Genomic DNA, 21,841 nt, shown 5'->3' with positions numbered 1-21,841 from the left:
TCGTATGTCAATCTTGCATGGCCTATCCTTAATCAGATGAGGATGTCCCTGTGAGGCAGATCCTCTGAGAAACTCCCATTGACAGAGCTCTTGATACATGAGAGCTTCTCTGTTGAATACAAAATTATTCTTATTGTTTTGTACGATCATGGAATAATATAAGGAAAGTAGTAAATTTAAAATTATTACGATGGTCCAAGTCAGATATATTTATAACATATTTCAAACATATCAAGGCATAAAAGTTGAAATACTATCTAGAGAAAAACTGGAAAAATAAAATAAATTACTTAAAAAAGTTATATTTAAAAAATAAACAGAGTTATGTACAGTTATTAAGAAATTTTTAACAATTACCTTATATAAACTAAAATTAAGAGCAAGTTGCTTGAAGATTTTTCATATTCCATTTTGAGCAGGAAATTGCATCACAAAAAAGGGCAGAATTAGTAGAAAGTAAAAAAGTCAAATTAAATTTAAAAACTAATTTTGGGTATGTTTTCCTTTATGAAGAATCCCTTTTTTAGGTGGGGTAATGTCCAATGCTGGATTGGTAGTGCTAACACTTGCCGGAGCACTCTGAGGTTTCACTGGTAAGGGTGATTCTACTTGTATCACTTCACATTCCTCTCCCAAGTCAAAGCCTATTGTAGCACCCAGTTTCGCACTAGCTTGTGCAAATGTTGAAGATAATTTTTCCTGTAATTTTATATGTAAATAATAATTAATACAAACATATTATTACAAAAGTGTACAGTTAACTCACTTGAACAACATTGATGCACATAGAGGTGAGTGCTAGGCCAAAAACAAGATAAACTATTGACAGCATCATGTAAATTTGATTCTAAAATGACAATTTATAATTAAAATATTTATTTATGGCTAATATTCATGATTTGAAGAATGAATACCTCAGGCACAAAATCACCGAACCCAATTGTTGCCATTGAGATGAAGACAAAGTAGAATGATTCAAAGAAACTCCATTCTTCCCAGAGGTAAAAAATTATTGCCCCAATAAATAAATAAGCAAGAAAAACTATCAAGGCTATGGTGATTGGAAGATTGAATTCGTCATCTATTGTGTAACCAGTTGATGAAGCGACATCAGGGGAACCTTCATCTTGCTTCTAAAATACCATTTTCAAAAATTTTATAATATATAATTTAATGAAAAGAAAAATATTAGGTACCATTTTTGGAAATTTGCGAGGAGAGCCAGTATAGTAAAGACGTCTCACATAGACCCACATCAGTTTGATCATCCTTGTGAACATTTTACCAAAGTCGGCAAGCAACGTGAGGAAAAGTGGGACTCCAATGATTGCATATGCAATAGTAAGTGCCCTTCCTGCAGTTGTTATCGGAACAATATGACCATACCCTATAATTTAAAAAATAAAACCTGTAATTTTAAAAATGGCAATTCATCAGTTTTGTCATCCTGTGGTAATGAAAATCTTTGAAGAAAACATTGGTAGATTTTCCAAGGAAAAATGTTATCAACAAGAACTATTGTATAAAATAGTTAACAGAAAATTAATAAAACGCTAAACAAACAGATAAATAAAAGTAAAATAAGAAAATTAAAATCAGCAGATTAAGTAATTTTATAAATATACTTCTGGTTTTGAAATATTCCAGAGAAAAATAAGGAAGTGTGTTGTTTGACTACATGCCAAGTTAGTCAATGACACAACATTACACTGCACTATATAAAAATAAATAAAATTGACAAGGAAAATTTCTAAAAGAATTACTTTGAAAACATTTAAAAAAATGGACAATTATTAGATGTATATAAAGATGATACTAATTAAGTTTAGAACTTACATTATTATAACAGATAAAATAATTACTGATTATACATCAAGTTAGTTGTTGCAATTTGGTGTCTAGAACAAATACAAAACGCCAAAGCATGTTAAAAAATCTAAGAGAGTTTGATGGATCAAAGCGAATTGCAGGCCAAAGACAATGATTTTTTTCTTCAATAATTCCTATTTACTGAGAACAAATAAATATAATGCTTAAAAAATTATCTTTTTAGCCACTCATTAAGCCAGTTTAATTAATATTTTCTATTAAACTTGCGGATGGCATGGCACTACAAGTACAATGCATACAAATTTAAATAAAATAACAACAAGTGCATTGTTAGATTTTTCAGCTATTTGTGCTGTCTATAATGTAGTGTCTAAATTCATATTTATTTTAGAAAACTTTAAAGAGACTTCAATAATCTCGATTAAGAAAAAGTAGATTTTTCAAAAGAAAATTAACTTTAGTCAAGAAAAACGAGGCTTTTTTTCCAATTTATGTGAAATTCAAATTCAGGAACCTACCTATAGTTGAAATTACAGTTAAGACGTAAATAATCCCATTTAGGAAACTCCACGATTTTTGCCCGCTGTAGGTTGTCATTCCGGCTTCGAATGCGTCCTGAAGTTGATTTTCAAAGTCCATCAACTTCCGCCTGGCCTTAGATTTCCACTCATCTTCCCTCATGAAATGACTCCCGCGCCAGAGTTCGTCTATAAAATCTCTTTTGACCCTTTTCACCCCGCACTTGTAAAATGACTCGAAAGCCCCTTCCGTGAACTTGAATGAAACCGAGCCAACACCACAAAGTATAAGGATGATGAAAAGTTTGCAGGTGCATCTGTTCCACATTTTCCTCAAAGTCGCCATCTCTTCAGGCATTTCTGCCTTCATTTTTTGAAATTCTGCTCTGGAATTTCTAATGCAATGGAAGAAAATTTCTTTATTGGACGGTCCTTCGTCTTTCTGCGTTGTTTCTTCTTTTTTTATTTCAACTAGTGCTACCATTTTGGCGAAGTCAGAAGAGAAATCGTTATCATGTCCAACCTCGTCTTCCGGGTTTTCATCGCTGTTTTCACATTCTGAAACTTGCGTCTCCGATTTGTCTATAATTTCGTAAGCTTCTTCTTCACTCTCAGTCTCTGTCTTTTTAGAGGTGATACTTGTCCAGGGATTCCAGCTAAACTTGGACGAAAACCAACTAGAAAGGCTCGGTGCAGTATTTTCTTCACATTTTTCTTTTTCCTGTGATGGTTTTTCGGTTTCAACATTTTCCAATTGTCCTATCACGCTGAAATCGTCCACTTCATGAGTCTTCTCTTCTTGCTCGATGTCTTTCAAAATGGAGGTTTCAATTTCCGAAATTTTTGGAACTTCTGGTTTAGTGATTTCTTTGAAATCTTTTTTAACATCTTCTGCTAATTTCTGTTTGAGCTTGTGCTTTTTTCTAATTGTCTTCTTCGGCTCACCCCTGTCAGGGGTGAGAGATTTACGCCGTGGGTGCAAAATCTGCGCGTCATCGTCCGAACTCGTGGGTACGATCGTCTCTCTCGGCGTCGATTGGCTCCTTTTAATTTCGATTTTCTTTTTTCGATGGCCCGTCGTCGGACTTCTTCTCGCCGGCCTCCTGATGACCGGGGACGGCGCTTTTTCCGATCCCAATGCAAAATCGCGGTCGGACATCATCCTCCGAGCTGTCCCTGTACCGAACTACGACATCTCCCATGTAAATTTAGCCACTGGGTTGCATGAACCGTCCACTTCTCCTTACGAGTTAAAAATAAGGCGTGTTGCAGCGAGAATGCGCAAAATCGATTTTTAAACTTTTCTCATTCACCAATAGGTATCTCTGCTTTGTATTCTGTATTGTATGCTATTTATCACTTGTTGCACCCGTATTTACGCTGCATATTGCTTTAGGGGATAAAATTTAAATCCAAATATCTTATTTAGTCAGTTATAAATCAAATATTCATGTTAGCCTAAAATAGTATTGTGCATCCAAAAACTAATTTTGACTAAATAAATCACTTCTTGTACCCTATAGAGAATACTATTTTTGAAAAAGTACTTATTTATTTATGTAAATGATATTAAAGTTGTACGTTTGCTTTTTTATGTAATGCAAAACAAACCAATTAAACGTTAAAAATATTTAAAACAGCGAACACAGTTTGGGTGGTAACAAACGATTGGCCAGTAGCATAGACGAAAATATACTAAAATTGTCAATATTTTAAGGGGACTGTCGCTTATTCGAGACCCTAAGCCATTTTGCGGTCAACGAGGTTGACAAAGTGTAGCTATTTTGAGACTTCGGTTCAAATGGCGATTTGCCGCTTGAGTAAAGCAAATACTCGTTGAAAGAAAAGCTCAAAGAACTTTGAACGGCGCAACAGTTAATCATTGTACGCAATTTCGTTGTGCTTTGCAAATCTGTATCCTTCCGCCGGCTGGTACTGTATAAAAAAAGGTTTAAATAAATGAAAAGAAGTGTTTTGTGAAGTGACGTACATTTGATTGAAACACAAAATCAACATTTTTCTCACAAAATAACATACAAGGATTGCAACAGTACAAGCACAAGATACATACTCAACCAAACCCACACAAAAAGCTTTGAAACAGCAGAGCCAAAAAAATCAATACAATACAAACATACAAAGCAACAGAACAAACAAGAACATAAAACACACAGAAATCAACACAAAATATCCAAACAGCACTAAACAAAAAGGGTCCAGACATATACAAAATATTATAAGCTTTCTAAATTTCCTCATCTAACCTAGAGTTGTGTAAATTGTTCCACAGAAGAACGCAGCGCTCCAGAAATTCCAGTTAAGCTCATTATCCCCTTTCATCAGCAGTCTGCTGTTTTCTTGATAGTGACCGACCAGCTGGCTTTCGTACTTGCGGATTAGCTGGGTCACTTTTGCGTCCAGCCCCGTGTCTTTGTCTATGGCCAACTGACAGAAAGTTTAACCCTTGGAGTTTTTTTTATTTGAAAATACTCTTACCTGCTGTATTTGTTCTATGACATCCCTCCGTGTGCCGAGTAGCTGTTTGGCCTGCGCTTCTTCAGACCGACCCTCGAGAATACTGTACAGCAAAGCTCCGATCAAGGTGTAACCGACGACTGCCACCAGAAGGAATATGTGTGTGAACCACTTTTGGGACAATTGAGAAAGTTTGCCGTGTAGGAAGAACGTCATCCGCTCCCCAACACTTAGCCCAGAGGAAAGAGCAAATTTCCCAAAATCTGAAAGTTTTCCGTTTTATTTAAAACATTACCAGTTGATTTTACCACTGTTATATGAGTTAAGAACATGTCCAAAAAAATGTAGATAGGAACATTATTTTATGCTTATGAAGTTTTACATTTGACACAATGATCATTCCATGATATATAATTGTGTTAAATCGTGCTAATGTTTTATATCTACTTGTTAAATTTAGTTCGAAACTTTAAAAGAATTTAAATGGAGTTTTTCTCAACTTAATCTAATCAGATTCGGTAACTTGTTAAAGTTTGAAAACATTTCAATTTGAGCTTTCGTGAGTCTGAATTTGAGAAAATCACGTATAAGCCTGGTCTCGTCTCTCGGTTTAAATTAGCCAGGATTTTGTGCAAGTGGTCACGAAACCCCTGTCGGTGTTCCGCAGTTAAATCTGCATTATATTGCTGAATTTTCTATTCTCTTTGACTTTTTAAAGCCAGCCTTTGGAAAATTTAAACTGTTTTGTTCTATTTTACGCTTACAAGAAGTATACAAAGTTTTGCACTTAAAAAGGTTGTCCTAAGCAGGGGTTAGAGTTTTACCCATTTTGAACTTACCTTGGAATTTTTGGCTCACTGCTGGTCCACCCTTTTCCGACGGGCTCTTCGGCATTTTTGCTAAATCACTATCACTGAAACCAATTTAATAGATTATTTATTATACAGTAAATAATTTTATGGATTGAAAAATGGCACATTTTTGCAAAAAATCGCTTGTTATTGAATGCTAATAAATAAATTCTACATAATTTTGCACTTAGACACTCTGACATTATTATTGTTTTTTTCAAATACTTTCATCAAGAAAAAGCCTGACATCACATAGAAATGAAAAAAAGGGAGAGCAAAAATGAGCGAGAGAGAGAAATTACATACGTGCACATAAGTAGTTAACAGGATAAATAAAACATTGTTGTTAAAGAGGATAGCCAAACAGCCAAATTGGCTAACAAAGAGCTCAATGGAGCTTGAAAAGGTCTTCCCAAAAAATAAAAATATAATACAAAACAAGCTGTAAAGTTCAATGAGAATTGAATGAAAATAATATAAAAGCCACAAGAAGAAATTAGTAAAGATAAATTAGTAAGTAGAAGGTAGAAAAAGTAAATAATTTAACAATTATTTAGTGAACAAGTATCGAAGTAACAGTACATAGGCAGATAGAAAATAGATAGGTAAAGAAAGATGTATATAGAGCTATAGAGCGAGAGAGAGAGAGAGAGAGAGAGAGAGAGAGAGAGAGAGAGAGAGAGAGAGAGAGAGAGAGAGAGAGAGAGAGAGAGAGAGAGAGCGAGAGAGAGCGCGCGCGCGCGAGAGAGAGAGAGAGAGAGAGAGAGAGAGAGAGAGAGAGAGCGCGAGAGAGAGAGAGAGAGAGAGAGAGAGAGAGAGAGAGAGAGAGAGAAGAGAAAGAAAGGTCGAGAAATACGGCGCAGTGTGCGACACTTCCGCAAGACCATAATGTGTTACTGGTTTAACATAGTCACTTATTAAATAATACTATTCCGAGATTTTTCGCGTGCAGACACTACAAAAATCATTCAAAATAATACCAAAAATACAAGATATATACTCAATTTTAAAGCGCAGAAATTTTGTAGTATTAAAGCAATGCCTGATTGTCGAACCTTACAAAGATAGATGTGGATTATAGACCACAAACGTAGATAATGCCCAAAAATAGAAGACATACAAACAAAATAGATTTTATAGTTAGATAGTGACAGAGCAAATACAAAAAAAAAATCAAGTGGTATATCTTATTTGTAGACATACACTTGCACACAGTTCATTTGCTTTACTCGAAAATATATGGTTATTACTTGTTCTTCCTGTTCCCAGAATTAAACTTGACTGACCAATTACAACAACAATAAGCTATTCTACACTAAGGGTTATTGATCGAATATAATTATCTAGGGATTTATAAATAAAAGAATAAAAGATGATCTATCGTTTTTGGACTCCTGAAATTTCTTTCATAAATTATTTTCTTTTGGTCAGAGTTCGATGTAATAGGGAAAAAGCAAACATGACGTTTGCCCGTCTTCTTGCTCATTTAAAACCAATTGCCATTGACAATCGTCTCGTTGTGGAGTTTGATTGTTCAGGATTGACTTCATTGAACATCACGCTCCCTATGAGATCTCAATTATTTTCAAAAGCTTGACAAATTTTAATATACGAAAGTAAAAAATGGTATGATTCATTTTTCAGGATTTAGTTAGTATATGTACTTTACCATATTGCTAGAGCATGAGAAATAAACAAGGTTATAATCAACTCTTAGTCTGTTTAAAAATTCAATTGTGTTTTATAAATCATATAAAAATACAATGAATAATTGTCATTATGTCTGCTAAATAGATAAACTATTTTCACATTCTTAGAACAACAAAAATAAAAAGTTATTTTTTTATAAAAGTTAAGCAGTTACTTGAAACTTGGACCATTTATAAAGTTTCTATATTTGGATGTATACTTAAAGGTTGCATTCAATCAAGATTTGAATCAGCAATGCTTACTGTTCGATGCCAAATGTTACTGTCAAGAATAACTTTTCAGGTTAAAAACGATAGGCTTGGCCTGTAAACCATCAGCAGTGTCCAATCAAACAGTTGATTCAGGTAAGTTCACTATTTTTCATAACGGTAAAATTGTAAAATATAATATATAAACCGCTGTCGGAATAAATTGAAATATCTGTTGTAAGAGTCCAGCAGTGTAAAAGCTTCTCTCTCTTTATTGGCGTACAAATTGCTGGCTGCTGTCAATCACAGAAACACATCTTTCTTGGCGGCTATTTTTCGACTCCGGCCCAGCCTAAATGTTTTTGAACAACGTCACTCGTAGCCAATTTGGTTGTGCTTAGGAAAAATACATTTAAAAAAATTTGACTTCACTGAAACTTTGTCTAAAAATGACTGAAAAATTTCACATAGAACATAAAAAAATATATATAAATGAAATATTTCTCAATCAAAAACTTATTTAAATATAAGTATTCAAACCTACATATTGTTATTATTAATTATAACTATATAATAAATCATAAAAGCACTTAGAACTAAATAAATTTATGTTGGTTGTTTTTTGAACTTTCTACACGGAGAAAAATTAGATTCTTCTTTCTCAATGGCCTTTATTCAAATAACTTTTCATTACTAAACTATGCATAAATTAAAATTTTCTCAGTAAAGCATATACCTATGTAAACTATCAGATGAGAGATTCTCATATTAATGCAAAAAATAATTAACAAACTTGTCAGTTGCTCTTTGCTAATTCGCCGATTTAATTTATTTTTAATTAATTAATTTAAATATAAATAAAAACTGCTCTTACGTCGGGAAGAAAACTTCAGTGAGCGACACAGGCGAGTAGGAAGACCTGCTGCGAGACAAGTTGGGAGATTGCGGAGTGAAAATGTAGGGGGATCTCGGCCTCCGGGCGTTCCGGGCAGGCAGCGCCCTCCTCTGGTGGGGAGAAGACGGGAGTTGAGGCGAAGTCGGACGGACCGACTCCGACGAATTGGGCACGGATAAAGAGTCCATGGATTTCTGCGAAGAGTCCCACTGGTTCATCCTGCGAAAAGACAAAAAAAAAGGTTTGTCGCAACAAGTCCATAAGTCTTCAATTCTGCTTGAAGTACACTTAAAATTTCTGCTGTCTAAATTTTTTTTAAACGTCAAATGAAACTAAAAGTAAGCTACAGTGATGTATTTGGAATTCATGTAATTCAATGTAATATCAATATATGTATAATTAAGAATAACTTGTTAAAAAATAAAGAAAGTTAGTCGAACTAAGATTATTTACCCATCGATGAAGAAAACCTACAGATTCAGCGAGTTTTAAAACAGCTAAATCATTTATAGTAAAATACCAGTTTAACAATAAATTGATCCTATATAAATTTAATTTCTATCATTATTGATCATAATTTTATCCGTAACGTTTCTCATTTTCTTCCAAAAATTATATGTATCTAAGTCAAATTGAACAATAACTCATTAATTATTCAGAAATCGTGAGATGCGGTCTGGTCTGATGTAGGTTTCAGAAAAAGGTTTTTTTTTCTGAAACCTACATCACACCAGACCGCATCTCACGATTTCTGAATAATTATCGATTAACGGTCACTAATCACCACACAAATAACTCATTAGCTAAAATTAAAATTAAATTGATCAAATATTGCCAAAAAATAGATATCAACAGCAATGATTTATTAGTTTGTTAAAATAAAAGTTACCCTACAAATTATTTGAAAACTAAAACCTTACCTAACGGCGTTTGTGCATGCATAGGGAAACAGTGCGAAAATATTGAAATTATTGACAAGTTAAGTGTTCTAGTTACAAATTTAAAATATAAAATAAAGAATAAAATAATAAAAAAGAAGGAAAAAATATTAGTCAATTTGAACGATATTTATTGGTCATTTTACACTAAAAATCAAGGCGATTTTTAGAGATCACTTTTGGTACAAAAACCCACCAAGTTCCTTCGTCATGCTTTTAAGAAATATATCCCCTTCTTCAGAACTTTAAACTTTAATATTTTACAAGTTTAACAAATATAAACATCTACTTACAATATTTAACTTATAGTTTCAGACATACTGTCATTTTTTTAGAGCAATCGAGATAATTGACATTCATCGACGAATTCAGAAATGAATATTGCTACTAGTTTAACACCAATATATTTGTTATGTAAATACAAACAAATGTATAATATTTTTTGCGTAAAATTATAAATTTAGCATAAACAAATGTATTATTTTACTTAATAATCTAATAGGAATAAGTATGGTTTATAAAATCTTTTGATTCTAATGGTGCAGGTGTTTTTTCTAGCAAGTAATGAATTTATTGCTTGATCAAGATTATAATTAAACCACATTTTTCAGGTTTTCCAAAAACAATTTATATTTTTACATATTTTTTATGGTCTATAAACTCTTGAAATGTCTTTGTTTATTTGCAAAACGTTGAAATTAGATTTAATAAGAAATACATATATTTTTTAACTTTATTTATGGTATTAAACAAAATTTAAAAATGTATAAAATTATTTGTTACTTTTTGTATGCAATTTTTTCCAAAAATGTAAAATAATATTATCATATTTTGTTATCTGATTGTGGATGTGAAAAAAAAATGAAAAACGAATTTTTAATTACTAATATTTCATGAATCTTAAACTCATTTATCAACATGGCTTAAAACAACAGTAACTTTACAATTTTAAATGTAAAATGAATTTTAGTTGATTGAATGATTCTCTCTTAAGCGCAAGAAAAGTTAAAATAAAGTTGGAAAATAGGAAAAATTAATAGTGTACTACCCAGTACCTACTGGATCATTAGGAGAAAATTGAGTAACGTCAAATTCTGTTTTCCTCTTTTACAACTGACGAATCAATGAAACATATATAATTGATAAAATGTGTAAATCCATGTAATTTATCATTTAATAAATCATTTAATTGGGTATAAAAATAACCTTTGAAATTTCGTAGTATACCTTCAAAAAATTTGTACATACAAGTAAACTAAACGAGCAACAGCTCATCAAAACACCTAGTATACATACCTTTAAGTAAATTAAAATAAAAAAATATGGAAAATTAAAAAGATACTGTTGATTCAGGCTACCTAAATAAAAGGGACAAAGAGTTTTGAAACGTCAATAAATAAACAAAGGAAAAAAGAGTAAACTGTTCTACTGAATATTGTTTTTGTTCTGTTTCTAATTAAAAAAATAATAATTACCACAAAAAATTCGAAAACGTCTTATTGTTTTTAATCTAAAAATCTCACAGCAAACTTTGCAATACTACCGTGTTTTTTAAAGAATAGTTTGAATATAATTCAATCGAGTTTTATGTCGAATTGGATAAAACATGTAAAATTATTTGTATTCAACTAAGATTCTTCTAATTAACATGTCTCATTGCTGAATAGTCCAGGTTTAGTGTAAATCACAAATAAATGGTTCTCTAGTACAATTTGGCAATGATGATTTCATGATTCAATTTAAAAAAATTCGTAACTTTCAGTGTCTTCTTGATGTCTCTTGATGAACAATTGCAAATAGTAGGAATTTCCACTTTTGGAATAAACGGGGCAGAAATAAAATACAGTTTTCAGTCAACACGTGACTCTGCCAGCAGGTGTCACGAGATAAACTAGAAAATTAAGCATTGTTTTCCCATTCTACTTCTCAGCTAGTCGTTTTTTACTTTTTAATAAGAACATTTGTAATGTTTTTTCTTTTTAAAATATAATGATTCAGTAAAGTATAGTATAAGTATAATGGTTCAATGGTGTGCAGGACTGGGTGGTACCTACTCTACAAAAAGAGTTGAAAAAGTCATGAAACAATATTTTATTAACATGAATAAATAAAATAATAAAAATAAGCAATGTGTTAGAACTTGTTACAAAGAGACATTACAAAGTATAAAAACGAGTTATATTTAAATATACAAAACGGATGCTCTGCTTTGTGAAATATTTCTCATCAATTTTGCTTTAGAAAGCTTTCTCTGCATGCAAAAATAATCAGACTTTTATGCATTTTTATTATTTTTAAAGAAAAACATGAACTTTAAGCTTTTTTGATTTAAATATTTAAAGAGGATTGCTTGACACAAAATGCGGTTGCGTCTGAAAGCTTTCACTGCATGCAATCAATAAACTCTGCAACGGGTTTGATTATGTGGAAAAAAGTATTTATACAAAATAAAAAATATAAAAAATAAATAAAACTGAACAATACTGACTTTATTTTAAGTATTTTAAATGTAATAGACTTGTTTAAATGTTTCACAGTATATTGAACTTTCACTTATTTTTCTCACACATGTCAGCAACGTTTGACAATTGCAAACATTGATGTTAACAGATGAAACGAAACGTTGCTCTGCTCGTCCCACGGATCTGTAACGGCATTTGGGCCGCACTGAAAGAGAGACTGGGTGCTGGGCTGGGATGGGATGGGGAAGGTGAGTTATGAATCCGCGTAGAGCCGGAATCGGACGGTTTCTGCCGAAATAAACCGACCTCCTGGTAAAAATAGTGTAAACAACGTGTCTTTGTACGCGTTAAGACATACTCGGCAAATTATTAATAGAACGAAGAGGATCGAACGCGTCAAATCGTCGAAGTGTAATGACGTAAACGCGTAAGATCCAACCCGGGATTCTTTTTATACTCATCTTCCTCCTGTCCGAACAGACACTTTCTGTCTGGCCTCAATATGATAAATAATCGTATTGTGTTTCATCGAGTCAATGGTTGATTATGCGCTTAGGGTTTTGTTTTTGAATAAAAATACATTAAAATAGAAATAGAAAATAGAATTACGAGACCTCCTAGGAGGCCTCTGGCCTCTCCCTGATAGATCAAGTGGAGTATCCAACTTGTTGCCTGAGCGACTCCGAGGTTGGGCTCTGGTCGGGCGCCATCGACTTCTTTGGTCATTTCAGCGCCCTTTCGTTCCCTAAAAATAGTCATTCTCATACTCACTCATACAATAAATACATACATACTCCTATATACAACCCCAATCACACTTGCATATCCTCTGTGTAGAATCCGGGTCGGAGGGTACTCGATATTCCGCCCCGACCCGGCTTAGCATACTCCTATTATATCACGATCTAAATCTAAACTTTAGCCTATGAAATAAATACCCCACTATATACAACCCATTATCCCAATATCTCTTAAAAACCTAAAAAGTTTTTCTTTAAACTCACTGCCATGCTCGAGCATTCTCCTATAATCTGGCGGTATTCCATTTCGGTCCCTATACCGGGCCAAGCTGCGACACCACTCCAACACGTGCGACACCGTGAATCTGTCATCTTGGCATCCTGGACACCTAGGTCGACTAGCGCCAACCAACAGGTACCCATGAGTCGCACGAGTGTGACCGATCCGGATAACCGGTTGACCGTCGGATAAAATACATTAAATAATACAAATTTCATATAAGAATAAACATTGAATCAGATAAAATAACAGTGAATATTTCAATTAATTATTCTTTTAACTAAGGACTTGGTTGAGATAAAAAAGTTAGTCCCACGACCGGGATTCAAACCCACGAACTTCGGTTCAATACGCCGCTGCTCTAACCACCTGAGCTATAGTGACTTCGATCCTCTGGGACACCACGATCCATGACACGATAGCTCAAGTGGTTAGAGCAATGGTGTGTGGAGCCGAAGGTCATGGATTCGAATCCCGCTCGTGACATTAACTTTTTCATCTCAACCAAAACGTTAGATAAAATGTCTTACTATTGAAATAATTAAATAAGTCAATTATGATCGGTAAACTTCAAAGAATATTGCAATTAATTATTCTTTTAACAAAGGTCTTGATTGGATGAAAAGTTAGTGTCATGACCCGGATTCGAACCCCCGACCTTCGGCTCAATACGCCGCTGCTCTAACCACTTGAGCTATCATTATGAAGTCCTTAGATAAAAAAAAATTGAAATAATTAATATGTTCAATTCTGACCACTAAACATATATGGATTAGTAAAAATATTTTTGAAAACTTATCGTCAGAGAAATAATATAGGTAGGTACCAAAATAAAATAATTTAATTTGTTAATGACGTCGTGACTAGCACATTAGAAAAGCCTCGTTACTTAATTCTCATGGATATTGAGTAAGGGGATGGGCCAAAAATTCCAAGGGCGACGGTGGGAATCGAACCCACGACCCCGGTATCTACTAGGCTACCTTGGTCCCATTTTTACAAATTGTGATGACAAATTTACACCTTGCGCAGTGGCAATATCGTAATCAGTGAAGTCCTACTGAGATGCGATTATTGTTAGTTGAAAACTATAACCGTAATGTCCACAATCAAAATTGAAATTCAATGTGCTCGTTGTACATAATACATGTTCAGTTGTGGATGAAAATAAATTAAGAAAAAATGGAGAGCGTGGGGAGAGAGAGAGAGAGAGAGAGAGAGAGAGAGAGAGTGAGAGAGAGAGAGAGAGTGAGTGAGAGAGAGAGAAGAGAAAGAAAGGACTTAACATTCGGCGCAGTGTGCGACACTTCCGCAAGACTGTAAGGTGTCACTGGTTTAGCATTGCCACTTATTAAATACATAATCCATAATATTCCGAGATTTTTCACGTGCAGACACTAGAAAAATAGCTTAAAATACCACCAAAAATAGAAAACATACAATCAAATAAAATATGCGCAAAATAGATTTCAGAGTGAGTGAATGAGTGAATGAGTGAGTGAGTGAGTGAGTGAGTGAGTGAGTGAGTGAGTGAGAGAGAGAGAGANCAAACAATCAAATAAAATATGTGCAAAATAGATTTCAGAGAGAGAGAGAGAGAGAGAGAGAGAGAGAGAGAGTGAGAGAGAGAGGGAGAGAATGAGAGAGAGAGAGAGAGTGAGAGAGAGGAAAGGACTTAAAGTACGGCTCAGTGTGCGACACTTCCGAAAGTCCATAATGTGTTACTGGCTTAGCATTGTCACTTATTAAATAATGCACAATATTCAGAGATTTTTCGCATGCAGACACTACCAAAATAGTTTAAAATACCACCAAAAATATAAGACATACAACCAAATAAAATATGCGCAAAGGAGATTTTAGAGTGAGTGAGTGAATGAGTGAGAGAGAGAGAGAGAGAGAGAGAGAGAGAGAGAGAGAGAGAGAGAGAGAAAGTGAGAGAAAGGGAGAGGGAGTGTGCGACACTTCCGCAAAACTAACCTAATGATGAAGGTCGATGGCGTCGCCAATATTTAGCCATCAGCCCTTTAACACTAAACATTAAATAATAAAAAATATATTCATTCTTAAAATGCACTAAGACACACAAGACGAGATATCAATACAGTAGTACATTTCCTCTAAAAATCAGTACATGGGCCCTGATTACTGCCGTGCTCAAGCACAATTCTCATATCAGGAGGCATTCCTACACGCTCTCTATATGGAGTCAAGGAATTGCTACCTTTAATTGGGTGGGACACATAGAGTAATCTTTCTCTACATATACCGGACACATTTTGGCCCAAACGTAATTGTCCGTGTGCCCACCTTGCATGGGCTATCCTAAATCTAATGAGGATGAACCTTCTTCTACGAGTCAGATTTTTGGAGGACCACTTATCGATAGTACTGTTCATACGTGAGAGCTTCTCTGCCCATCCGGCTCACGGACGCTTTTGATTTCTTCTAACATACATGTTTTTAATGTATTTTTATCGTCAGAGTGCCGGATCGCTGTGGTTAAGTCCGTTACCATCGACCATATGTGGAATTATGGACAAAAACACATGTTATTGAATACGTTGTAGAAGAAAACTCCTTTATTTCTTGTTAGACATTTTAGCATTGAAAACTAAGTTATTGAGTTGTCATTGTAAAGATAAGAGGTTAGTTATCCTTCAGAACGTATAATTCATTATATCGGTTTCCGCTAGCAACGATAATAATACAATATCAGACAATTGTTATTTGAAACATAATAAACCGTTCTGAACTAAACCGAAAGATAATCAAGATCAACGCAATATGAAACAAATGCCAACGCAAAGAAGAGAAAACATTTCGTATACAAAAGTCAACGGAAACTGGGAAATCAAGGAAAAAGTGGAAAATCTCAAAGAAATTCGCTACTTGTTGTATTTAATCCAAGATGCCGTGGCCGAGGTGTCGTACAGGTGCCAGGACCTGACCGATTCAGCTAATGCACTTGAAAACGACAACGTCGAATTAAAGAAGAAGATTCTTGTACATCATAATTACAAAAGAAAGGATAGATTAGACATGCATACGAAGTTTATTGGATTAAGGGAGGTAAAACTGAAGGTCACAACACCGACAAAATTGTTGAACTTAAATAAGACCCTTGGAAAGAAAAAACACTTAGAAAAATACTTAAAAAATGTACATTTATGGAAGAAAACGGCTAAATACCATAGAAGGATCAGGAAATCAATATCTTTAAAACTACGGGAAGAATTTAAATCTCATTACGAAGGTATTACATTAGTTAAAATGAAGTTCATGCCATGTTCCTTTATCGCATTAATTATTATTTTAACTTAATTAACAAATTAAAAATTAATTTACATTATATAAATTTGGAGAAAATATTTCAGAATTTAAGATCTCAGAAAATAATAACCTGCATTGGACAGAGAAGTTGATTATATATTTGAATGAATATTTAACCAGATCCAAGAATGTCATGTTGTTTTACATCTTGATGTGTATTGCTGTAATTCTTTACACCCTGTTAGGCGCATTTGTTTTCCGCGCAGTTGAGGGATATTACGAACAAAAGTTAGTCAATGAAGTATTAGAAGAGAGAGCGAAACTCGCTAAATTGGACTCGGTACGATCTACAGAAACTATGTTTTTTATTTCCATGAACGGAATAGAGTTTTTTCTTTAACAACGTTTCAATCAATTTTGTTGTTATTCTTACTTATTGTTATACCGTTTGTTTGGTCTAATGTTTAACAAAACTAAACGATCGTGGCTAACTTGGTTAACCGTGGTCAAAGTTTATTACGAAAACTACTATTCCAGGCATGTGAAACTTGGATGTTTACTGTTTTTTATGTTCTCGCTTAGTTTTCTTTTATAAAAACGTCTAATCTGATTTACTATTGTTCTGATATTGGCAATTAAAAACAAAAGTTAACAGGCTTCACGTAAGGTTGTGACGTGATCTTGTTTTTGACATTTTTTTAAATTAAACCTAAGTTAAACCAGTGTGGGAAATATAAAGAAAAGGATGATCAAAAATACTGACCAGAACAATAAAAAAAACCCCAGACTTATTACATCGAAGACTAAGAAAGACAACCTCTTACAGACTTATAAAACAGACGATGTATTTGATAGTCAATTTAGGAGGATAGGCAGACCTAGATCATCGGTAATGATCAAATTACGTGTCCAGGAGAAAATCTTACATCTGTATTTGATTAACCATCATGGCCGCAGCCCCAATTCAAATTATTAATTGAAGTTATACTGATCATCTTAGTCTGCCTACCCTTGATGGTTTAATCTGTCAGTTGCATATCGGCATTTTGCAATCATCATAAGTGACACTTTCGGGGAAAATAAAACACCCAAAATGATCGGAAATGATCAAGCTACATATTCAAATACAACAGACAAACTGATGATGGCGAGAACCAACCAAGCGATACATTCAAGCTAGAATCATTTAAAAAAAAAATCATTTACTTTGATCGATAATGATCATCTTCTGCCCATGCTCGCTGGTTTGATCTGTCCGACACATTCCGAAATTTTGTAACCTTCACAGATGAACCAATCACAGTTAACCAATACGCATTTTAAGGAAAAATACGATTTTGCCACCTCTGATATAGGATGTTCGAATCCTTGGTTCACTCTAAACAAGATCAACTGCAAATACAAGCGATACGTTGTGAATAGAAAAACAGACAACCAATTCAATCTGCAGAAATTTACGTGATTACTCTTGAATTTTTTTAAGGTTACTGATTCACTGTTGAACGAATATTACGATTTTCTGACTGAAAAATTTAAAATAAACAAGTACCTATTTGCTCGAGGAGATGAACTCAGTTGGGATTTGACTGGATCCATTTTCTTCTGCGCTACGACTTGCACGACCATCGGTAATCACATTCTCAAACAAAAACAGAAGAACGTGTTAAATTTTTTATTTACAGGGTACGGCGACATTACGCCTGTAACCACTGTTGGGAAAATTTTAATGATGTTTTATGCCTTTTTTGGCATACCGTTGTTTCTAATATTACTCGGCTTTGTCGGCGAGACGTTTGCAAATCTTATAAATACGACGTCTGATCACATACTTCCACTTGACCCCAAGGGTGGCAAATTGTATGTTATTTGTGTCTTATAGTATTTTATTCGGAATTCAGATCAAGGGGTTTAATTTTTTTTAGCAGAGACGAACGCCAGTTGGAAAAAAATGAAAAGAGGCGATTTAAAATTTCCGGAGTATCAAAGAGGCCCATGTTGATATTTTTCACGGTTGAAATCTTTTACGTTCTCATCGGCGTTAAAATTTTTATGTCAAGCGAAGAACATCTACATTACTTGGACTCCTTATACTTTACCATAATAACACTGTATACAATAGGCTTCGGGGATTTCATCCTGGTAAAATTAGTGTTTATAAAATGTACAAAATTTGGTACAATGTTTATAAAATGTATTGTATCTTTGATATAATATATTTTATTTAAGGATAGGAAATTTATGCTTGGTTGCATAATGTACATCATAGGCGGGCTAACTCTTACATCCATAGGTTTCTCCTTGGTAAAGGTAAGAGTAAAACAAAGTTAAAGAATTTTTTTTTAATTACAAAAACTTCACAAATTTACACTAGCACAAAGAAATGTAAAATGTATTTTACGTTTTAGAAATCTCTGAAGAGAAATGTAAATAGCGCTACTTATAAGCTTGGCCGGGCCGTTGTGCTGTACTTAGACCAAAATCATACGGAGAGCGATTAATAACATAACAGATAAAGTCCATTGTGACTGGAATTCCAGGAATTCATATTTATTAAATATTTAAAATAATACAAGCATGAAGAATTTGCCTAAGACTACAATTTATTTCCGTTTAATTAGTGTATGTTGTCCAATTCCACTATGTTCATAGATTTTTATTTTAGTAAGTATTGTGCTTAACTTATTACTTTTTATATTATCAATTAAAATCCAGGCGTGCCGGCATTCGAACACAGAACCGCTAATATGGCAAAAACGACCCGGACGCACTAACAACTGGCCCATCGCGTTCTCTATTTGAAAATATATTTATATTTTAATTAAATTAAAATAGTCTAGAATAAATAAAGGTCATATTGTTTTACTACCACATATTATAAAACCCAATCTAGTTTTTTAAATATTGTTAGAAAGGTTGTATTTACCTTACCTTTTATTTAAGGTTATTCTTATTCATTTTTATTTTCCTTATGATTAATTTTTGTTATAACATTTTGAGCCAGTTTCCGAATGATTTAATTTTCTTTAAAAAAAAAGGCCTTGCCATTTTTCTAATCATAATCGACTGATATTAACTTTCTAATATTAGTAATATCTGTTAATAAATATAGACAACAATCGAACATAAAAAATTGTAAATATCTTGACTCGGCTAATTGTAAACTTTTCCGAAAATATAAACGCCCGCGATTGAAACTGATAAAGTTATCTAACTATAATCGGATATAGATTTTACCCACAAAGTGTCTAGAAATTAGAAAAAATAGAGATATTGTGGTAAACATAGATGTATATTTTATATTTAAAATTTTTCGTTAAGAAATTTGCAAAATAGCCTGAAATAACCGGAAAATAACCAGAAAGATTGTGAGTAGGTGTGCCTGTCCAGGATACTGGAAACAATCGGTCTCGGGAGATTTTTTATGGACTTTAGTCAGCCATATAACTTTGGCGAATTGAATTATGACTTTTTCTAAAGAAAAATCATGTACGTGTGGTTTTAAAATAATCCGTTATCTTTGACATGTATATTTTTTGTAAGTGTTTTAATAACGACACACATATAAAAAGTATTAAATTTTTAAAATTCCATATAAGAAACATAGAGTTAAACTGTAAGACACGCTTTCAAAGTGATAGGCTTGATAATTGTTGTCAGTTGCATATCCGCAATTCGTCAGTGAATGTATCCAAAATCTCCAAAACTTTGGAAAACACAACAACCTGATGATATCTTGGGTGCCAGGGCACAGGGGAATTCTGGGTAACGAAGAAGCAGACAAACTGGCCAGAGGAGGATCTGCAAGACCATACATAGGCCCGAACCTATCCTTGGGATAACAAAAACAAACATAGAATCCTCCATCGCAGAATGGATCCAAACAAAACAAAGAGAGAAGTGGATAAACTCTAGCGGTGGTAGACATAGTAAACTTATGATGAAACAACCCTCACCAAAATTGGCAAAAACACTGCTACAATTGGAGAGGGCAAAACTCAGAGGAGTGGTGGGATTACTAACCGGTCACTGGTATCTGAGAAAACATCTACACAACATGGGTATATACAATGATGATCCCATTTGCAGATTATGTAATGAAGAGGAGAAAACAGCCTCTCATATCGTCTTCGAATGCGAAGCAACAGCTCAATGGAGGTTTAACCTAACGTACGAAAAAGTCTCAGGGAACCAAATTGCAGCAATAACAGTCAATGACCTGATACTTCTGAGAAGAAGGATTGAGTCTATTGACTAAACTAGGGAACTGGGAAGGTACAATAAGCCAGAAGGCTGCAGTGCCTGGGGAATACAAGCCCCGATTCCCAGCGTCCCTTCCACCATACCATACCATATCCGCAATTCGCAATCATCATAACTGCCACCGACCCAGGGAAATAAGACACCCAAAATGATCGAAAATGACCAAGCCACATATTCAAATACAACAGACAAACTGATGGTGGCGAGAACCAACCAAGCGATACATTCAAGCTGGAATCATTAAAAAAAAATCATTTACTTCGATCGATAATGATCATCTTCTGCCCATGCTCGCTGGTTTGATCTGTCCGACACATTCCGGAATTTTGCAACCATCACAGGTGGTGAACCTTGGGAAAACGTTGAGATAAAAACAAACAGCAGACAAAATTATAGTAATAGTTCATATTTAACTAGTACACAATGCTTACTTTCCAACTGACTAATAAGGCCTTAGTTATACTATTGGATTTTTGATGCAATAACACTTTTCTTCAATTACAATTTATGATTGGTTGTTTATTTTTGTTATCTTTTATTAGCTAATGGACAGTACTTTTTTAAGTTTGATTTTGACTTGTTTAGGCTGATTGAATTTTCCACTTGAATATCACATTATTTAACAACTGGAGCTCCTATTAGAGAGATATGCTGATATGGAGCGTCTCATAAAAACGGTGGTAGTCGTCTTGCATAGACACATACGGACGAGGCGGCGTCCCTACTGACAGAACTACCGTGATCCGGCCCGGTGAAACCCTACGAGCTGTAAAGCAATAAAAGAACGTTGATAGCGTCAATGCGTATCGTCCGAGAAACTCTCGCGTGAAGGTCTGAAACGCAAGGAAGTGATCATGCTAACCCGTTTGACGCTAGGTCATACCAGATTGAAACACCAACACCTGCTTTTGGCACAGACCCCGTAGGTATCCCACTTGTAGAGGATGGTTACTCAGAGTGTCACAATTGGTTCAGAATGCCTTGGCCCCTTGAGCGAGTAGGCATGGCACCATTTAAAGACAGCCCGAGAGTGGGTTGTTGAGCCCCCTCTTCCGATTTTTAATGGAAAGGGGTGTTCTCCTTGTATATACACTGACAGGCAAAAAATTCCGCCCAATTGATTTTTTTTCATTTTCTCGATAAAAAAATGTTCCCCTTAATTTGTCTCATTGTTTTTACCAATTAATATTTGTTTATGCTATATTTTAAATTGGGAATATCATTTAGAGGTAAACACACTTACCTTAATCCAAAACAAGGATAAAGGATTTTTCAATGTTTAATTTTTATGGAATTTAAAATGTTTATTCAGTCTCATTTGAATCCGGATGCAATATATATATATATATATATACACACACACCCATATATGTACCCAATTGGCTCTCTCACTCGTTCACACAAACATCACAGTGCATTCC

General features: G+C 34.1%; 2 protein-coding genes and 1 non-coding gene across 6 annotated transcripts; 2 read left to right on the top strand and 1 right to left on the bottom strand.

The window, feature by feature from the left end:
- Positions 1–321: 321 nt before the first annotated feature.
- On the bottom strand, positions 322–12,086 carry LOC106662629 (TWiK family of potassium channels protein 18-like). 2 transcript variants are annotated; one of them, XM_014386847.2, is made up of 9 exons: positions 11,894–12,086; positions 8,447–8,686; positions 5,663–5,736; positions 4,845–5,086; positions 4,613–4,793; positions 1,197–1,387; positions 915–1,133; positions 767–847; positions 322–699 (listed from the first exon to the last, which is right to left on the bottom strand). In XM_014386847.2, exons 2-9 carry the CDS (start codon positions 8,683–8,685, stop codon positions 484–486), a joined length of 1,443 nt encoding a protein of 480 aa, XP_014242333.1. In that variant the 5' UTR covers position 8,686; positions 11,894–12,086; the 3' UTR covers positions 322–483. The 2 variants fall into 2 exon arrangements, with proteins under 2 accessions (XP_014242333.1, XP_014242332.1); XM_014386846.2 differs by lacking the exons at positions 4,613–4,793; positions 4,845–5,086; positions 5,663–5,736; positions 8,447–8,686; positions 11,894–12,086 and adding an exon at positions 2,349–3,603.
- A 1,821-nt stretch (positions 12,087–13,907) lies between these two features.
- Positions 13,908–14,049, top strand: LOC112126239. The gene has a single exon (XR_002909845.1). It is a non-coding gene; the product is annotated as a U4 spliceosomal RNA (small nuclear RNA).
- A 1,395-nt stretch (positions 14,050–15,444) lies between these two features.
- Positions 15,445–18,741, top strand: LOC106662676 (TWiK family of potassium channels protein 18-like). Of its 3 annotated transcripts, none has more exons than XM_014386911.1 (7): positions 15,445–16,143; positions 16,265–16,500; positions 17,644–17,788; positions 17,843–18,017; positions 18,086–18,299; positions 18,387–18,467; positions 18,566–18,741. In XM_014386911.1, exons 1-7 carry the CDS (start codon positions 15,675–15,677, stop codon positions 18,656–18,658), a joined length of 1,413 nt encoding a protein of 470 aa, XP_014242397.1. In that variant the 5' UTR covers positions 15,445–15,674; the 3' UTR covers positions 18,659–18,741. The 3 variants fall into 3 exon arrangements, with proteins under 3 accessions (XP_014242397.1, XP_014242396.1, XP_014242398.1); XM_014386910.1 differs by having other exon boundaries at positions 18,083–18,299; XM_014386912.1 differs by lacking the exon at positions 18,566–18,741 and having other exon boundaries at positions 18,083–18,321; positions 18,392–18,451.
- The last annotated feature ends 3,100 nt before the right edge of the window (positions 18,742–21,841 follow it).

Source organism: Cimex lectularius, unplaced genomic scaffold (genome assembly GCF_000648675.2).
Source record: "Cimex lectularius strain Harlan isolate CLEC.00 unplaced genomic scaffold, Clec_2.1 scaffold43, whole genome shotgun sequence".
NCBI classification, from domain to species: Eukaryota; Metazoa; Arthropoda; class Insecta; order Hemiptera; family Cimicidae; genus Cimex; species Cimex lectularius.
Note: the sequence above shows the minus strand (reverse complement) of the source record. Positions and strands in the feature narration are given on the sequence as shown.